Below are 15,029 nucleotides of genomic sequence, written 5' to 3' on the forward strand. Positions count from 1 at the left end.
AGTTGCCCACACAAACACACATAGAGTTAGAAAATATAAAGTTGTTCCCCTGCTTGAGATAGAACAGTTTTTGTTTAGTGCTTAGCAAAAGGGGTGAACGTCAGACTTCTGGCTTGTGTTGGAAATCATTGCTGCTCATTGCAAAGTAGCAGTGGCATCTTCCTTAGCAGTAAGGGCAGGGGCAGGGGATACAGGGACCATTCCTCTCTGCAGAGCAAACTGAGGGGATGTCATGATTGCAGATCAGGCTGCAACCCACCAGGTGGGTGCCCCTTGGCAGGGGAAGTGTGAAGGTTATGTCACCACCTCCACCCCACCTCAGCTGAGCCAAGAGGAGGAACAGCAAATGTGCTACAGGGTCAAGGATAGAAATACCCCATGATAATGGGGGGAGGTGGGAGTTCAATACTGTGATCAACATTGTTAAAAACTCTGCCATTTATACCAAGTGCTCTCCTTGGAGTCCCTCTTCTTGGGATCCCGGTCTTGGACTTTTTTGAACCCCATGATTCCTTAAGATAGGCCCAGTGCTGCCTTCTTTTGGAAGGAGCCCATGGGCCCATCATCAGAAGACTTGATGAGCCAGAGACAGATGGCCGGGAGTGTGTGGTGTGGGCCAGCTGCCCAGGCTCACATCCCCCCGCCCCCACTTTCTTTGACTCCTTGGCTCCGGACCACTGAATTCCCAAAGGCCGAGATGAGGTTGCTGAGTTAGGATAAAGGGCTATGGAGTCTGAGCTGTCCCGAGCTCGAGGGATCAAAGGATTCCCGAAGCTTACACAAGGCCCAGCTGGTGAGCTCCCCAGAGCCAGGGGCTCCCCAGAGGGGGTGAAACACAGTGATTTTGCCAATGTCCCTTCAGGGACCTGCAGTACAGGCGGGTTGAATATCCAAGGTTCAGGACCTTGGCCCCCTTGTTATTTATGACCGTGTGCAAAACAGGACTAACAGTTTGGACCGAGAACGCCAAAGCCACTGTGTGTTTTGCATATGACTTACCGCTGGGTGCTGTGGCTTGCGCTGCTGAGGCGGGATGGTGGGGTGCATGGCGGGGAGCGGCTGGCGTGACACTGGTTGAGCCAACGCTTTGCATGCTGGGGTCTGGCTGACTGACTGTGGGCCGCCGGCTGTACTTGCCCAGTGACGGCTTGCAAGCGTCCACAGTAGAGATCGCAATAAAGATGTGTCTTCCTTCTGCTTGGGAGCATTCTTTGATTTTATTTCTGGGGCAGAGGGAGGACCCCCTGCGTTCATCCAGGCAGTTACAAAGAAGCCGGGTCTGGGGGTGAGGTGTAGCCGTGGGACGGAGTGAAAAACCCCTACCCCGAGGCCCCGAGCTGTTGCCATGGAGCTGCATGCCACGCTGTCGCTAGCAAGACCACTGGCAGCCCCGTGAGTCTGAAAGGAAGCTCGGGCCTGGGCCCCGACTGCGGCGTTCAGAGAGCGACACACTCTGTGGTTAACTTTCAGTCCACAGAGAGCCAGCTGATGTCCCGGGGCCAGGCGGATACCAAAGACGAGGCCGAGGAGATAGCGCCCAACCCCTTTAGCCAACTCACGGATCAGGAGCTGGAAGAGTACAAGAAAGAGGTGGAGAGGAAGAAGCTAGAACTCGATGGTAAATAACCCCCGGAAGCTGGTGCTTCAGGACCTCCCAGGCGGAGGGGAGAGCTCGGGGCACCCAGAGAGGCAGCAGAGCAAACCATGGCCCTCACTCCCCGCCAGCAGCCCTGGACCCCCTTCCTTGCTGCCTGCCAGGGTCCCCAGGGCTCAATCCAGCCTTGTCTCGCTTTCCTTTTCAATCTTCATTTGCTTCTCTCTGTCTCTTCTCTGTCATGTCCTCACTTTGACCTTCCTGCTCCATCAGCAAATTTTTTTTTTTTTTTTTTTTTTTTTTTTTGTGGTACGCGGGCCTCTCACTGTTGTGGCCTCTCCCGTTGCGGAGCACAGGCTCCGGACGCGCAGGCTCAGCGGCCACGGCTCACGGGCCCAGCCGCTCCGCGGCACGTGGGATCTTCCCGGACCGGGGCACGAACCCGTGTCCCCTGCATCGGCAGGCGGACTCTCAACCACTGCGCCACCAGGGAAGCCCAGCAAATAATATTCTTATCAGCATGATTTTGTTAATCACACCAATGCCCCTCATGGCTCGTGCCTGACAGTTACACGGTGCTGCCGCCATGACCCCACTGACCCTCTCACCTGGGAATAAGGAGTTAATCCGTGAGGAGTGCTTAGGTTACTGCCTACGAATATGGCCTAGGTCAGTAGACACCAGACAAACGTTAGCTGTAATAATATGTTCATTATAATAGTGATCATAATTACCGATGATCTATCAGATGTGGTATAAACCGCTTAGCCGGGCAATCAGAACTGAGTCCTTTATGTCAGAATCCAGCAGCTGAGTCCTTTATGTCAGAATCTCAGTCGAGCCCATCTCTCCATGCTGACTCCTAAGTAGTCATACTCTTGAGAGCTTGTTCATGCCTTTGTCCCTTCCCGACAAGAGTTTCTCTTCTCGGCTAGCCTGGTTCAGTATTATCTACACTTCGGCCTCTGTGGCAAACCCCCTCCAGCCAGGAAGCCCTCTCTGTGCCCCACATGGAGCCGTCCCTTCTCTTTGCTTCAAGTGCACTTGGGGTCTGAGACACAGAATTCAGCTCTTGGTTTTGTCCACCAGGCAAGGCTTTCATTCCCTCAGGGCAGGGCCCCCTTCCACAGCCCCCGTCCCCACCCAGACTCAGCCATCTTCCTAGGAACAAAGGCACTAGAAGAATCCTCGCTGGCTTTCTTGGAGTTAGCTTGCTTGGAGTTCTCGGTGCCAATCGAAAAAGTAGATAGAAAAATATGGTGCTCTTTGTCTCTAGAGGTTGTTTGGACCGGACATGTAAATTAGACAAATAATCAATAAGTTACATGCAAACAGATCGTGGGTGGGAGTTCCCCTGCAGTCTTGCCGTCCACATCAGGGGTAACAAAGTCCATCCAGAGATGTCCTGTGATGGAGGAAACGGACTCCGACTCCTCCCGACTCCTCCCACTTACCTCCCCTAGGATGGAGCAGAAATTTTTTTTTAAAGTTAGAGGAAGCAGCTAACTCCAGCCAGGAGAAATGAGGACCAAGCCGAAGAAAGCAGTTGTTTTAAAGCACTCTCGGTCTGCCCACCTCTCCTCTCCTTGACCTCTATCCTGAGCTGGCTTTCTGTATTTTCAGGAGAGAAAGAACCTGCCCCTGAGGAGCCTGGCTCACCTGTAAAGTCTGCACCTGCTTCTCCAGCTCAGAGCCCAGCCAAGTCAGAGACGAAGAGCCCCGTGGGCTCTCCCTCCAAGTCTGTGGACGGTGAGTGGAGCTGAGCATCTGGGAGGGAGGAGGCGCCTCCGCAGGCCGAGAAGGGGGTCTGCATAGAGGGTGGGCAGGTCTTCACTGCAGGGCACCTGCCTTTCAACAGGTGCTGCCCTCCTACGGGAGACTCTCCCCTCTGCTGTTTCTAGGGAACCTGAGACAGGGGTTACCAACTTTAAGCTTGTTCTGTTCACAAGCTGTGTTGATACGCCTTACAGGTGAAGCCGAGTCTAAGCAATGCTGAGTACGTTAATGATTGACCCACGGCCTTCTCATCTCTTACTCAGGCCAGGTTGGCTGATGGGCCTTTCTAGACTCACCAGCCCAGTGCTCAGACTTCAATGTGCACAGGGATCACCTAGGGATCCGGTTAAAATGAAGATTAAAATGTTAAGATGAAGACACAGTAGGTCTGGGGTGGGACCTGAGACCCTGCATTTCTGGCAAGCCCCCAGGTGAGGCTGATGGTGTCATTCTCAACGTTGGCTGCACGTCGGGATCACCTGGGGAGCTTTACAATCCCTGACGCCTGCTGGGGTCCCACCCCAGCGGTTTCTGAATTCAGTGGTCTAGGAGTGGGCATGGGGGAGTGCAGCCTGGAGTTGTGAGATCTCTCCACTGGTCCCCATGCTCTCAAATCCTCTTGTGCTAATTCACCTCAGTGTCACTCCTCATCTGCCTCCCTGACTCCTACCCCTCAGCCTCTCTGAAGGAGTCCTTCCAGTCCTGTTCCTTCACATCTGGCCATCTCTGTCATCACCTTCTCTGTTGACTGGCTCCTGACTGTCCCTGCCCCTGCTGAGTCAATCCCCCCATGGGCCCCTCAGGAGCATTGTCTATGCCTGCAAGAAATAGCCCTGCATTCAACATCAGAAGGCCAGCTGTGTCACTTACTAATTTAGCCATCTCAAATAAGTTGCATGAAAACACTGCAGGATGGGGGACTAACATGAATCCTTGCCTTTCCTAACTTACAGCATTGTTATCAGGATAAAATGAGCTCATAAATATAAAAGGCCCTTGTAATGTGCTTTCATAAATGAGTTCTCCTTACGTACTCTGTTCTCAGGATTGTGAGAGATACTACGCTGCTTGCTGTTTTAAGCCACTAAGTTCTGGTGTGGTTTGTTACGCAGCAGTAGATAACTATTAAATCATAGTGCCTAATGAGAACTGGTTTATGGAAATTAGTTCTTCTGTGGGTGGACAAGGCTCAGCGGGTGGTTCTTCTGCTCCACTGACGTCAGCTGGGGCTGCAGTCATCTGGTTGCCTGACTAAGCTAGAACTTCCAACATGGTGCACTCACATGTCAGGTGCCTTGTCAGGGGCAGCTGGAAGCCTGGGCTCAGCTGGGACAGTGGAATGGCTGGGCCTCTTTCTCTGTCTCTCTGTCTGTCTGTCTGTCTCTCCATATAACGGTAGGTCCTCTCCATGTGGCCTCTCCATCTGTGTTTCCATCAAGGTAGTTGGACTTTACACATGGTGCCTCAAGGCTCCCCAAACTATAGAAGCAGAAGCTGCTGGGCCTTCTTAATTCTTCAGCCTGAGGCTGGCTCAGTGGCACTTCCTCTGCATTCTGTTGGTTTCTCCAAGCCACACGGCCAGCCCAGATTCAGTGTGGGAGGGGACCACACTCAAGTGTAAAATTCATATATTGGTGGTAGGTTTAGAGAAGGGCAAAATCGTTGTCAAATGTCAAGGGAGGCTGGAACCAGACCTTGGGGAGATATATGCTTGGACTGGCAGATAGGAGTAGAGTGGGCTGTCCAGGGAGTGGGCATTTCTGGAAGGGGACATCGGGGGACTGAGAGACAAGTGTTTGGATGCTGAGGGATAGTGAGAAATCCAGTCTGAGAGGTAGGTACCCAAACAAGCTTGGCATCTCCCTACCAAAGCACCTCCCTTCCTCCTCCAGCCTCTTCAAGCCTTTCAGCTCTTCCCAAGCCACAAGGGTGTGGCTATGGACCTAGGCTGCCAAGTCCAGTCTTGTTCCAAATCCACTCTCCCTATTCCCCTCTGCTTCCTGGCCACCATCCTTGGATAGATCCCCCGATTTCCCAGCCTCTACCCCATTCCATCCACCCTACACCTGTCTCCTACTCCCAGAGCTCGAAGTGCCCCATCTAGGAGAGAAAGCCAGTGGTTCGTCTTAGGAGATGCTAGAAGGTGAGTTCGCTTCTGCCACAGCTCCTGGAGCCCTTCAAATAGCTGAAGACCCAGGTAGTTCTGACCTTAACTGTCGTGGGCTGTTAACAAAGGAGGGATCTGGACTCTCAGAGCTGGTCCTTGATGCTTTCCTTACTGGGGCCCAATAAGTATTTATTTCTAGAGCCTTGACTGCTGCCCCTTCTCTTGGCCAACTGCACCCTCCAGGGGTCTCTGTCCCCCCCAGCTGAGGGAGTGGTGACCTTGATCTGGAACCCGACTCCTCCAAGGCCCATGGCGCCTCCCAGCCCCACGTTCTGTTTGCTGGTGCTCCCCAGACGATTCATGGTGCGGGAGCTCTGTGAGATGCTGGTGACATGCCCGGTGTGGACTTGTTTTCTGGCTGGGGAGAAGAATCCTGCTGTGCTCTCCTAGAGCCAGCCAGCAGGGGCTGCGGTTGCAGATGCAGCTGAAGGGGCAGGCATGGGTGAAGGCCACTGCTGGGACGAGGGTGCCTATCACCACAGGGCAGGAAATGGCACCTGGACAGAAGGTGGGGTCCTCTGATCCATAGTTGTGTTCGTGGAGCTAGAAGGCAGGTAACAAAATCATCTGAGAGGGTGTAACTTGAGAAACACATCCTCACGGGTCATCCAAGTGAGGGGTCATTGGAGGTACAAGAGCCCAGGAGGCCAAGAGTGGGAACAGGGGAGTAGGTACAGGAGACAAAGGCCAGCATGCAGGGCAGCTGTTTGTCTACAAGGTTGGGTCCAGTTCAGCGTAGAAGACTCAGGCTGGGACAGACAAGAAAGAAGATGAGGTATGGTGTTGACTTGGTTAGAATAAAACCATTCACACGTTCATTTGTTTGCTTATGCATTCAACCATTCATGGATTCCACAACCATTTTCTGAGTACCTCCTATAAGCTAGTCACGTAGATAATTAAACACAGTCTTGTCTGATTTATTTCAGTTTTGAGGGGAGAGATAGGCATAAAAAAGAAGTGATTGTTTCACAGTCACTGTGATGGAAATTTATCTAGTAGGGGCCGAAAGGAAGGAGTGACAAATTCTACCTGGAAGCAGGGATGGGACCAGGAAAGACTTTAAGGGGAGGGTAACACTCAAGCTGATTGATTGTGTGGGTGAAGGTTGGGGACACAGAGAAGAGAGAGAAGGGTGGTCTAGACAGAGGGAAACAGACTGCAATGGCAGGGAGGGGTCCAGGGATCAGAGGGTCGATGAGGCCAAAAGCAGGTGAAGAGAGGAGAGGGGAGCGGTCAGGGGGAAGGCTGTGTCTGGATTGCTTTTCTGCGTTCAAGAGAATGGCCAGTGATGACCATCGGAATGCATGGTGGGCGGGAGGGCAGTAAGGGCCGTAGGAGTCAAGTGCATTAGAGAACTTGGTAGTTGGATGATGGCAGGATGCGGGCCAGACAGTAGGAAGAATGGGAGCCAGGGCCGAGGTCTTCAGTACTAAGAGGGGACAGTCCTCAGGAGTTATTGGAGAAGACGTTTGCTTACCCAGATAGTTAAACTAGCCCATGTTAACTGTCCCCAAATTTACCCCCCTCTGTCCCATCTTCCATGTAACCAGACATTTCTCCAGTCTTTACCCCGTCAAGAACCCTAGCTATTTCCCAAGACATCTGTCTTGCCCCACTCTGTCTGTAAGGGACACCAGTCTCCCACCTTCCCCAGCTCCCACACTCCCACTTTCTCGTGGTGTGATATCCCTCACACTCACACACATGCACACTCACACACATGCACAATCACACACACCCCTCTCAGTTTCACGTAGTGAAAAGAACACTAAGTTGGGATGGCAAGAAACTGAGGTCTGCCCGCTTTTACTGCTTTACTCAGTTTTCCTATCTGTAAAATGGGGAGGAGCTAGATTAACTTTACCTTCCTTTCTCTTTTCAAAGTCTACGGTTTTAGAATTTTCCCTCCTCCTTCCCCATACAGGCATTTCAAAGCTTGAGTGGAAGCAGGGTGGGAAGAGAGTGGGAAGGAGGAGAAAGGGCAGCAGGAGGCTTTCACTCCTGGCCTTGAATAGGGTGGCAGTCTGTAGGGTCCATGCCACTCAGGGAATCCCACCCTCCCTCTGCCTGCCCCTCTCTGCCTACTGGGAAGATGCTCTCCATTTTTGAAAAGTTCCTCAGAGATGTAGGAAATGAAATGGGTATGAAAACATGTCATTTCCATATTTTTACTAGTGAAACTGAACCAGTCACAACAATTCTTAGATGCATCCCCTGAGCTGTCCATGGCAGTGCCCTCCCCTTCCTACAGCCTCTCTGTAGTCTGCGTCTGTTCCCTTGTTCTGTCTGTTCCTAGGAAAGCTCCCAACCGGGCCCCTGCTGGGCTGCTGCCGTTTCTGGAGATCGTTACCTGTTTACATTTGTAGGCAAGAGCCCATAGTCCCTGGCCTGCCAAGGGCCTGTTCTCTCCTGTTTGGGAGAGAACCCTGCCTACCCCTTTCCCCTTACCGTGTCAGCCCGCCCCTCTCTTTGCTCTAGACTTCCTTTATATAATTGCCTAGAAATGGTTCTGTTAGCCCCAGGTTGAAGCTCTCGCCTGAATGAAATCTTATGGGTCACGTCTTTGGATCTTTTTCTAGAAGATGCTCAGAAGACGGAAACAAGCAAAGCCACCACAGAGCCGGAAAAGACGCAGCCAGAAGGAGTGGTGGTCAACGGCAGGGAGGATGAGCAGACGGCAGAGGACATCCTCAGCAAAGGCCTCAGCCAGATGACCACCAGCGCCGACACGGATGTCGATACCTCGAAAGACAAAACAGAGTCAGTCACCAGCGGTCCCATGTCCCCAGAGGGCTCGCCTTCCAAGTCTCCCTCAAAGAAGAAGAAGAAATTCCGCACCCCGTCCTTCCTGAAGAAAAGCAAAAAGAAGGAGAAAGTGGAGTCCTGATTCGCAGCCCCCTGGGGCTCCCATCTGCGTCCTCCCTCCCCTCCCTCGCCGTCTCCCATCTCTGTCCCTGGAAGCACGGGGCCAAGGAGGGGTCGAATAGGCCCTGGATCACACTCTGATGGGAAACTTAGAGATTACCCCACCAACCCCTCATTTTACAGTTGCCCCACAGAAATCAGGTGACTTTCCCAAGGTCATACAGCTGGTTCGTGGCGGAGCCTGCATTGGAAGTCAGGTCTTCTGGCTCCCAGTCCAGTGCTCTTCCCACTACACGACACTGCCTAGCTGTGGGCTGCCCTTGTGAGGACGCTGCCCCTGATCTGAGCCCAGGGCAAGGGGCCAAAGTCAGCCGCAAGCTCTCACAAATCAGACCCAAATCAGACAGGTCGAGGCTCCCCTGAGCAGGGTCCTTGTCCTCGCGTGAACCCAACCTCCTGCTGACGGAGCTGTCACTATGTTTAGAAATCTCTCTTCTCTTTCCCGTAGGGTAACTGCCCTGCTGCTCACGGGAACCACACAAGTGGACCCGCCCCCTCCACCAGAAGTTAATCCTTGTTCCCAAGGGCTGATGGCTTAGCTGTGCTCCCCCAACCACTAACCCCGAGCTTTCTTCATGGAACCTCTGGAATGACGGCCGGAATTGTTGTAAGAGTGGGCAGACGTGAGGGCAGCCAGCTCAGCCACAGCGTGGAGGATGGTTCAATCCATATAAGAAGCCAGGAACTTGACCCATTTGAACAGTGCATCTCAGGCACTTCAAAACTAAAACCAAATTTAGCTTAGGAAACACTTCTGTCATAAGCAGGGCCGAAATTTGGGGACATTTTGATCCTCTGTTGGCTTTGGGTTGTACGAGGAGGGTCAGGACAGCGCGGATATGTGATGCCTTTTGAGCATTTGCCTGACTCTCAGGGCAGCGCGGCTCACCCTGTCCCCCTCCGGTCCGGCATCTGGGATCCCCTGACCTTCCCTTAAACCTAGAAGCCCTGGCTCACAGCCTGGAACTGGCATCCTTGGCCCCTTGACCTTGGCCCCTTGACCGTGGCTCCTCTGGGTTCTGACTCAGTCGCTCTAGGTCCAGCAGAGGAGAATGAGGTGAGCCCTTCAGGATTAATCCTCTCGGACCAGCTCTCAGAGAAAGGCTTGCGTGTCCCTGGCCCCGTCACTGTCTGCCCATCAATCCTGGGGCCTGTAAGAGCCACAGCTATTTTTTTAGATGCCGTCACTATCTTTTCATACTCTTCCCTGGGGCTTTGATTTATAAGCAACATTGACTCCTAAAAAACAGACAATCCATTCTCTTTAAAGCACAGTGTCTTCAAAGAATATTTTCCCTTTCTGTCCTGAATATTGTCAAAGTATTTTTGAAAGTTCTTAATCATAGTTTTCCATTTTTGAGCACTTACTACACACACACACACACACACACACACACACACACACACACACACACACACTGTGCAGGCTTCACGTACACTATATCCTTTAACCCTCATGATAATCCTGTGATGTGGGTCAGATTATTCCAATTCCAATCCCAAAGGATAATTGACTTGTTCCAGTGACTTGGCTAGAAAGATTCAGAGGCTGGATTTGAATCCAGGTCCGTCTGAGTCCAGAGCCTTTGCGCTTAACAGCTATGATGATCAGAAAACTTTAATCTCCGAGGGTGGTGGTTTTAGTCCTGGACCGTTTCGTTCCTGTGACTGGTCTCCACTGTATAATGTTAGCACTTGAAGTGAAGGTAGGAAACCACCTGTGTTCCCCCCGATCAGTGCACAGTAAGTTCCTGGTGAATGTGGGCTGTGACAGGGCCAGTGTGGACCTCTGACAAAGGAGAGGCCAGAGCCTTCTGGTTGGGGCAGGAAACACCATCATCGTTGGGCTCTTTCTTGAGAAGGAAGGAAACTGACACAGGACTGAGGAAAACACAAATACTGTGTGTCCCTAGAGCAGAAGATTCCTAACTGCTACCCAGACCCATCTCTCTGTTCCGCTTCTGACTGAGTCAAGTCTTGTGATGGACAACCCAAAGCAGAAAAGCCTGTGATATGCCAAATGCCTTTCAAAGCCACTCCTTTGATGCCTTCTTTCAAAAAAAAGAAGATTTCACATTCATTCATTCATCCCAATATTTGTTAAGCAGCAGGCATTATGCTGACATTAAAAGAAAACAATCGCTGTGACTGGAACAGTCAGCGGCAGGCAGTGTTAAGAGAAAGGTAGAGGGGACCCAACCACTGATGCAGCTTTTTATGTTTGAGTGGTTGTCGCTCAGAGATGATGTCAACAGACTCTTTGCTTTCATCACATTCTCTTTATTCCCGTGAAAACAGGGAGGCCTCATTTAGGTGAACATGCCAGGGCCTTGCAGGAGTTTATGCCATGGGGCCGCCTCATATCCAACCATCTGTTCTTTCCCTATGCATTCAAAAACCACGCATGAGCTTAGGTCATGGACCAAGCTTGAGGGCAGGACATGGTCCCCGCCTGAAGGAGGTTCCTAAGTCTAGTAGGCATATAAACAAGTTACAGAACGGGCAAGGGTGCAGAGGAGGTGTAAGGAAGCGTTGATTGGCTGTCTTCCAGGCCAGAGAAACCTTCCTGAAAGGAGTGACGGTTGAGTTAGGTTTTCAAAACAAAGAGGAATTTTCCAGGAGGACAAGAGGATTAGTAGGACATTGGTGATGAGGGAAGAGCCCGTGCAAAGGCACGGAAGCATGAAACGCCATGACGCGTCCGTGGAGTAATTCAGTGCGGCTGGGACAGAAAGTGTGAGTCAGGTGATGGGGTTCACTTCACAGGTGGGCAGGGGTGGGTCAAAAAGAAACTCGTAGAAGGTGTGGGGGAGTGGGACTTTATCATGAACGGGGTTTGGAGCTGCTGAGGGCTTGTGGTCAGGGTAGATCGTGAGCAGGTTGCATCTTAGAAAAATTCCTTTGGTGACTGAGCGGAGGACTGACTGGAGCGGGCAGCGCTGGAAGCATGGGAGGTCTCCACAAGGAGGCCTTTCGGAAACTGGAACGGATGTGGTGGCCTGCCTTACACTGCCTTTTCCCTTACAGCAAATAGTGAGCTGGGAGCACAGAATTCATTCCCATGACATTCTTTGGATGAGGCATCTTAAGAGAGCTTTTCAACAAGGAGAGGGAACTATTCAGAGAGCTAATGCTCAGCGCAGCTTCCAGTTCTGTTTTGTCTTGGTGGAGAGTTGCTGGGAGAGCTGTCGAGTCACCCTGCCCATTTCTCCTCCTCTTGAGCGTGTAGGATGCAGCTGGCATGGCTCCAGGCTCGAGGCCAGGTGCTGAGTGCTGCTGAAGCAGATGTGCCATTCAAACAAGACCCCAGGCTCGCAGGGTGAGAGGAAGGGACTCATTCTTTGGCTCTGAATAAAAGTCGGCTGAATACTTTGGCCAGTATCTGTCTGGAGAAAAATACTCAGCATGTGAGGAGCTCAGCAGTGTTAGGTGATAGGATGGTTTCTAGTAAAGCTTGGATATGCTGTGGAAAAGGATGAGAAGGCGTGGACTGAGATGCTACGTTATAGATGCTGAGCTGGGGAGTGGAGAGGTTCCTGAGCCTGTCTCCTTGGGAAGATGGGCAGGGGTGGGAGTAAGGAGGCAGAGGTGTTACAGACACGCAAGCTTGGCGCCAGTCACTCCCCCTGCACTGGTGGCCGGTGCCCAGCGGTCATGTGTGAGGACCATCTATACCACGTGACCTTTCCTCAAACTTTGCAAAAAGCACTGCCAAGAGACCAGCCCAGATCCGGGCTCCACAAGAGCCTCCTGGCCTGCAGGTGACCCAAGTCACCATCTGACTTCAGCCAGGTTATACAGACAAAAAGAACCTCCCTCAACCCTCCTGTAAGGAAAATGGGGCTCTTCCTCTGCAGACAGATACATTCTTTTGAAAGAACTTGAGTGGATTTGGATGAGAAGTCTGGTCCAGTAAGAACCCCACTGGAAAGCATCACCCTTATACCACTGATTGTGTACTCTGAGCCTTGCATTCTGCTCCCCGTCCAGTAGTGTCACTCACTCCTGAATGTGGCAAGACAGTCATGCAGATGTCATTTGGCACTGACATCACAGAGGGCTACTACCCTTGTCAACACGGGAAGAAGAGCTATGTGGTCACTTCTCTGGTTGCCGTGGATTTGAAAGAACCATTCACCCAACATCACGATTCATTTCTGAAAGCCTAAAAAATGAAAAGGAAGTGTGGATTTCTCCATGGAGGTAGTCAGAGGGGCAGATAGACACACAGCCTACCCTCGGCCTCTGTGCCGTCTTTTGTACCGGTGTGAATTTTATGCTCTAGCTCCAGGCAGGAACACACAGTTTCTGACTGTTGAACAAATGAGAAAAACTACAGCCCTTCCCCTGGGTCCTGGTGCAGGTCGGCAGTGGTACTCGAGGTAGCGGCCACATTGCCTTTGCCTCTCCGAGCACAGAGGAAGCGGGTCTGTTAAAATCTTCTCCACCATATGAGCCCAAGCGAACTCTCTAAGACAATAACATTCAAAGAGTCTGAGAAGAAATGAAGGAGGGGCCAAATCTATGCAAATCTATGCTCTCCACCCCCACAGAAAGGACAGGGCTCCCCACAATTCAAGACGTGATGGGCCATTATATCCTCACTTTTCCACATCTATTCTGAGAGGGATACTTTAAAAAGTCAGAGACCCGAAATGACGAATGAAATATGCTCATTGGATGTTTCTCTGTGGGCAGTTCCACTGGTGCCACAATACGAAAAAGCAGGCACAGTACGCAGTAGACTGTTGAGTTCCAGACGCCCCATCTCAGCAACCTGTCCACTTGGACGTGGATTCCTTTTTGCCGGAACTAAGAGTGCCCATGTAGAGCTCTGTCGCCAACGCACACCCAACCCTGTCAGCCTCCCACGGTGAGAAGCCACCTCTCACCCAGGCCTCAGTGTGGGGTTTCAGGCGGGGTGTCTCTCTTGAGTGGAGAAAGCGCCTTTCGTCATTTTAATGTAGAGAGTCTTCTCTTTGTAGGAACGATTAGGAAGAACCTCTGGTTGGGGGTTTTCTTAAAAATACAGAAGCTATGGTTTGCGTTGCTTTGTACTTACGTGGTATGAAGGTTTGCCAAATTGATGTTTGGTGCCCTTTGCCTTCAAGCTTGCCCCCAAAGTTGGGCTGTCACTATGAGACATTGGGGCCTGAAGATGGAGGAGAAGTGGTCACCGTTACCGGCACAGGGAGGGACTCAGGTGGAGCTGGAAGCAGAGTCTCGCTGTGGGGAGGTACCAGCCAGTAGCTTTCCCTGTGTAGGCGGCCCTTGATTTTTCTCACCTACTGTTTCCAAGCAGCAGGGTGAGGCCCGCTGTGACGTGGCAAATCCCCTGTCTTTCGTGTGAAGAAAATGTTTTGAGGGCTTAGGGGGTGGGAGGAGACTAGCAAGAAAAACCCTAAACTCTTCCCCCCTCCAACAAATTATCTTGCATAATTTTGAGAAGCGCGAAGGCCAGATCTTCTCTGTTAAAGTGAACCAGAAGGAGGAAGACAGTTGGACCAAGGACAGAGGGGCTACATTTAAATACATCAAAGGCTTCCTAAAATGGGAATATATTTTGGGGACCTCACCCCCACCTTTCAACTGCACCCCATGCCTATCGGTCCTGCTTTGTGGGTGATTGTTTGATCTCCACCGGCTGCTCCACCTTTAAATTCCTGTAATTTACGCTACCCTGCTGAGTCCCACGCCCTTTCTCAGGAAGAGGCGGGAGTGGGGGGGGGAGCAGAAACGGTTGTGAGCCTGGCTCACCTGGTGGTGGAGCACACGGGGGTCTAGGTAGAGTGCTGTGTTCTCTAGAGCTGTGGACGGTTTCGGTGAAACGTCTGTGTCTGACAATCGTCTTCCCTTGTACATACATGGTCTGTGTTTAGCTTTTCCTAGTATTGTGAAGTTTCAAATAGGGGTTCCATGCAAATACTCTTTCTGCCGCTGAAATGCCAGCCCCCCGGATTGTGCATCTTTCCCACAAGTGGTTTTGCCTTTACGCTAACACTTTTTGAGCCGCTGATGTGCAGATTGGTTCGTTTCTTGGGCTTTTATTTTGCAATTTTATATATATATATACACACATTATATACATAATATATATATATTTATGGGTTGGTTTTGTACGGTTTTCTGTTTGAATCTCTGAGCACCAAAGCTGCCCTCGGATTGTCAAGAGAACTTTCCAGAGCCACTTCCTGAGCCCCCCTCTGCTTTGGTGTTTGTGGTGCTGGGCAGTATCTCTGGCCATGGATTTCTGTATGTACGTGCTGTCTTCTCACCTGCAGATATTACCCTAGTAAATCTACTGTGCTTGGCTTCCCGGTGTGTGACCCATCTCTCTCAGCCACCCAGTTCTTCCAGCTCCCTGGGGAGCAGAAGCCAGAGAGGGGCTCCATGTATGGAAACTTTTATCCTGGAAACCTCACGCATGGAAACCTGGACATATGAATCATTGAGTTCGGACTGGGGAGGGAGGTAATAAAATGCTACGGTCCTCTGAGAAGGGAAAGGCCAGGTGGATTTGCAAACAGCTCTGTGGAGGAAGGTCAGTTTTGATGTGTTGGGATG

At 51.5% G+C, this 15,029-nt stretch overlaps 1 protein-coding gene across 3 annotated transcripts in view; it reads left to right on the plus strand.

The window, feature by feature from the left end:
* The window catches only part of ADD2 (adducin 2), a 107,046-nt gene extending 92,269 nt beyond the window's left edge, over positions 1-14,777 (plus strand). For all 3 annotated transcript variants that reach the window (XM_073791274.1, XM_073791275.1, XM_033838382.2), the window contains 3 exons: positions 1,471-1,618; positions 3,218-3,343; positions 8,120-14,777. In XM_073791274.1, the coding sequence (XP_073647375.1) occupies positions 1,471-1,618; positions 3,218-3,343; positions 8,120-8,427 (582 nt within the window). In that variant the 3' untranslated portion in view covers positions 8,428-14,777. The remainder of the gene's footprint in view (positions 1-1,470; positions 1,619-3,217; positions 3,344-8,119) is intronic.
* The last annotated feature ends 252 nt before the right edge of the window (positions 14,778-15,029 follow it).

The sequence above is a fragment of the Tursiops truncatus genome, chromosome 14, assembly GCF_011762595.2.
Source record: "Tursiops truncatus isolate mTurTru1 chromosome 14, mTurTru1.mat.Y, whole genome shotgun sequence".
Lineage (NCBI taxonomy): Eukaryota > Metazoa > Chordata > Mammalia > Artiodactyla > Delphinidae > Tursiops > Tursiops truncatus.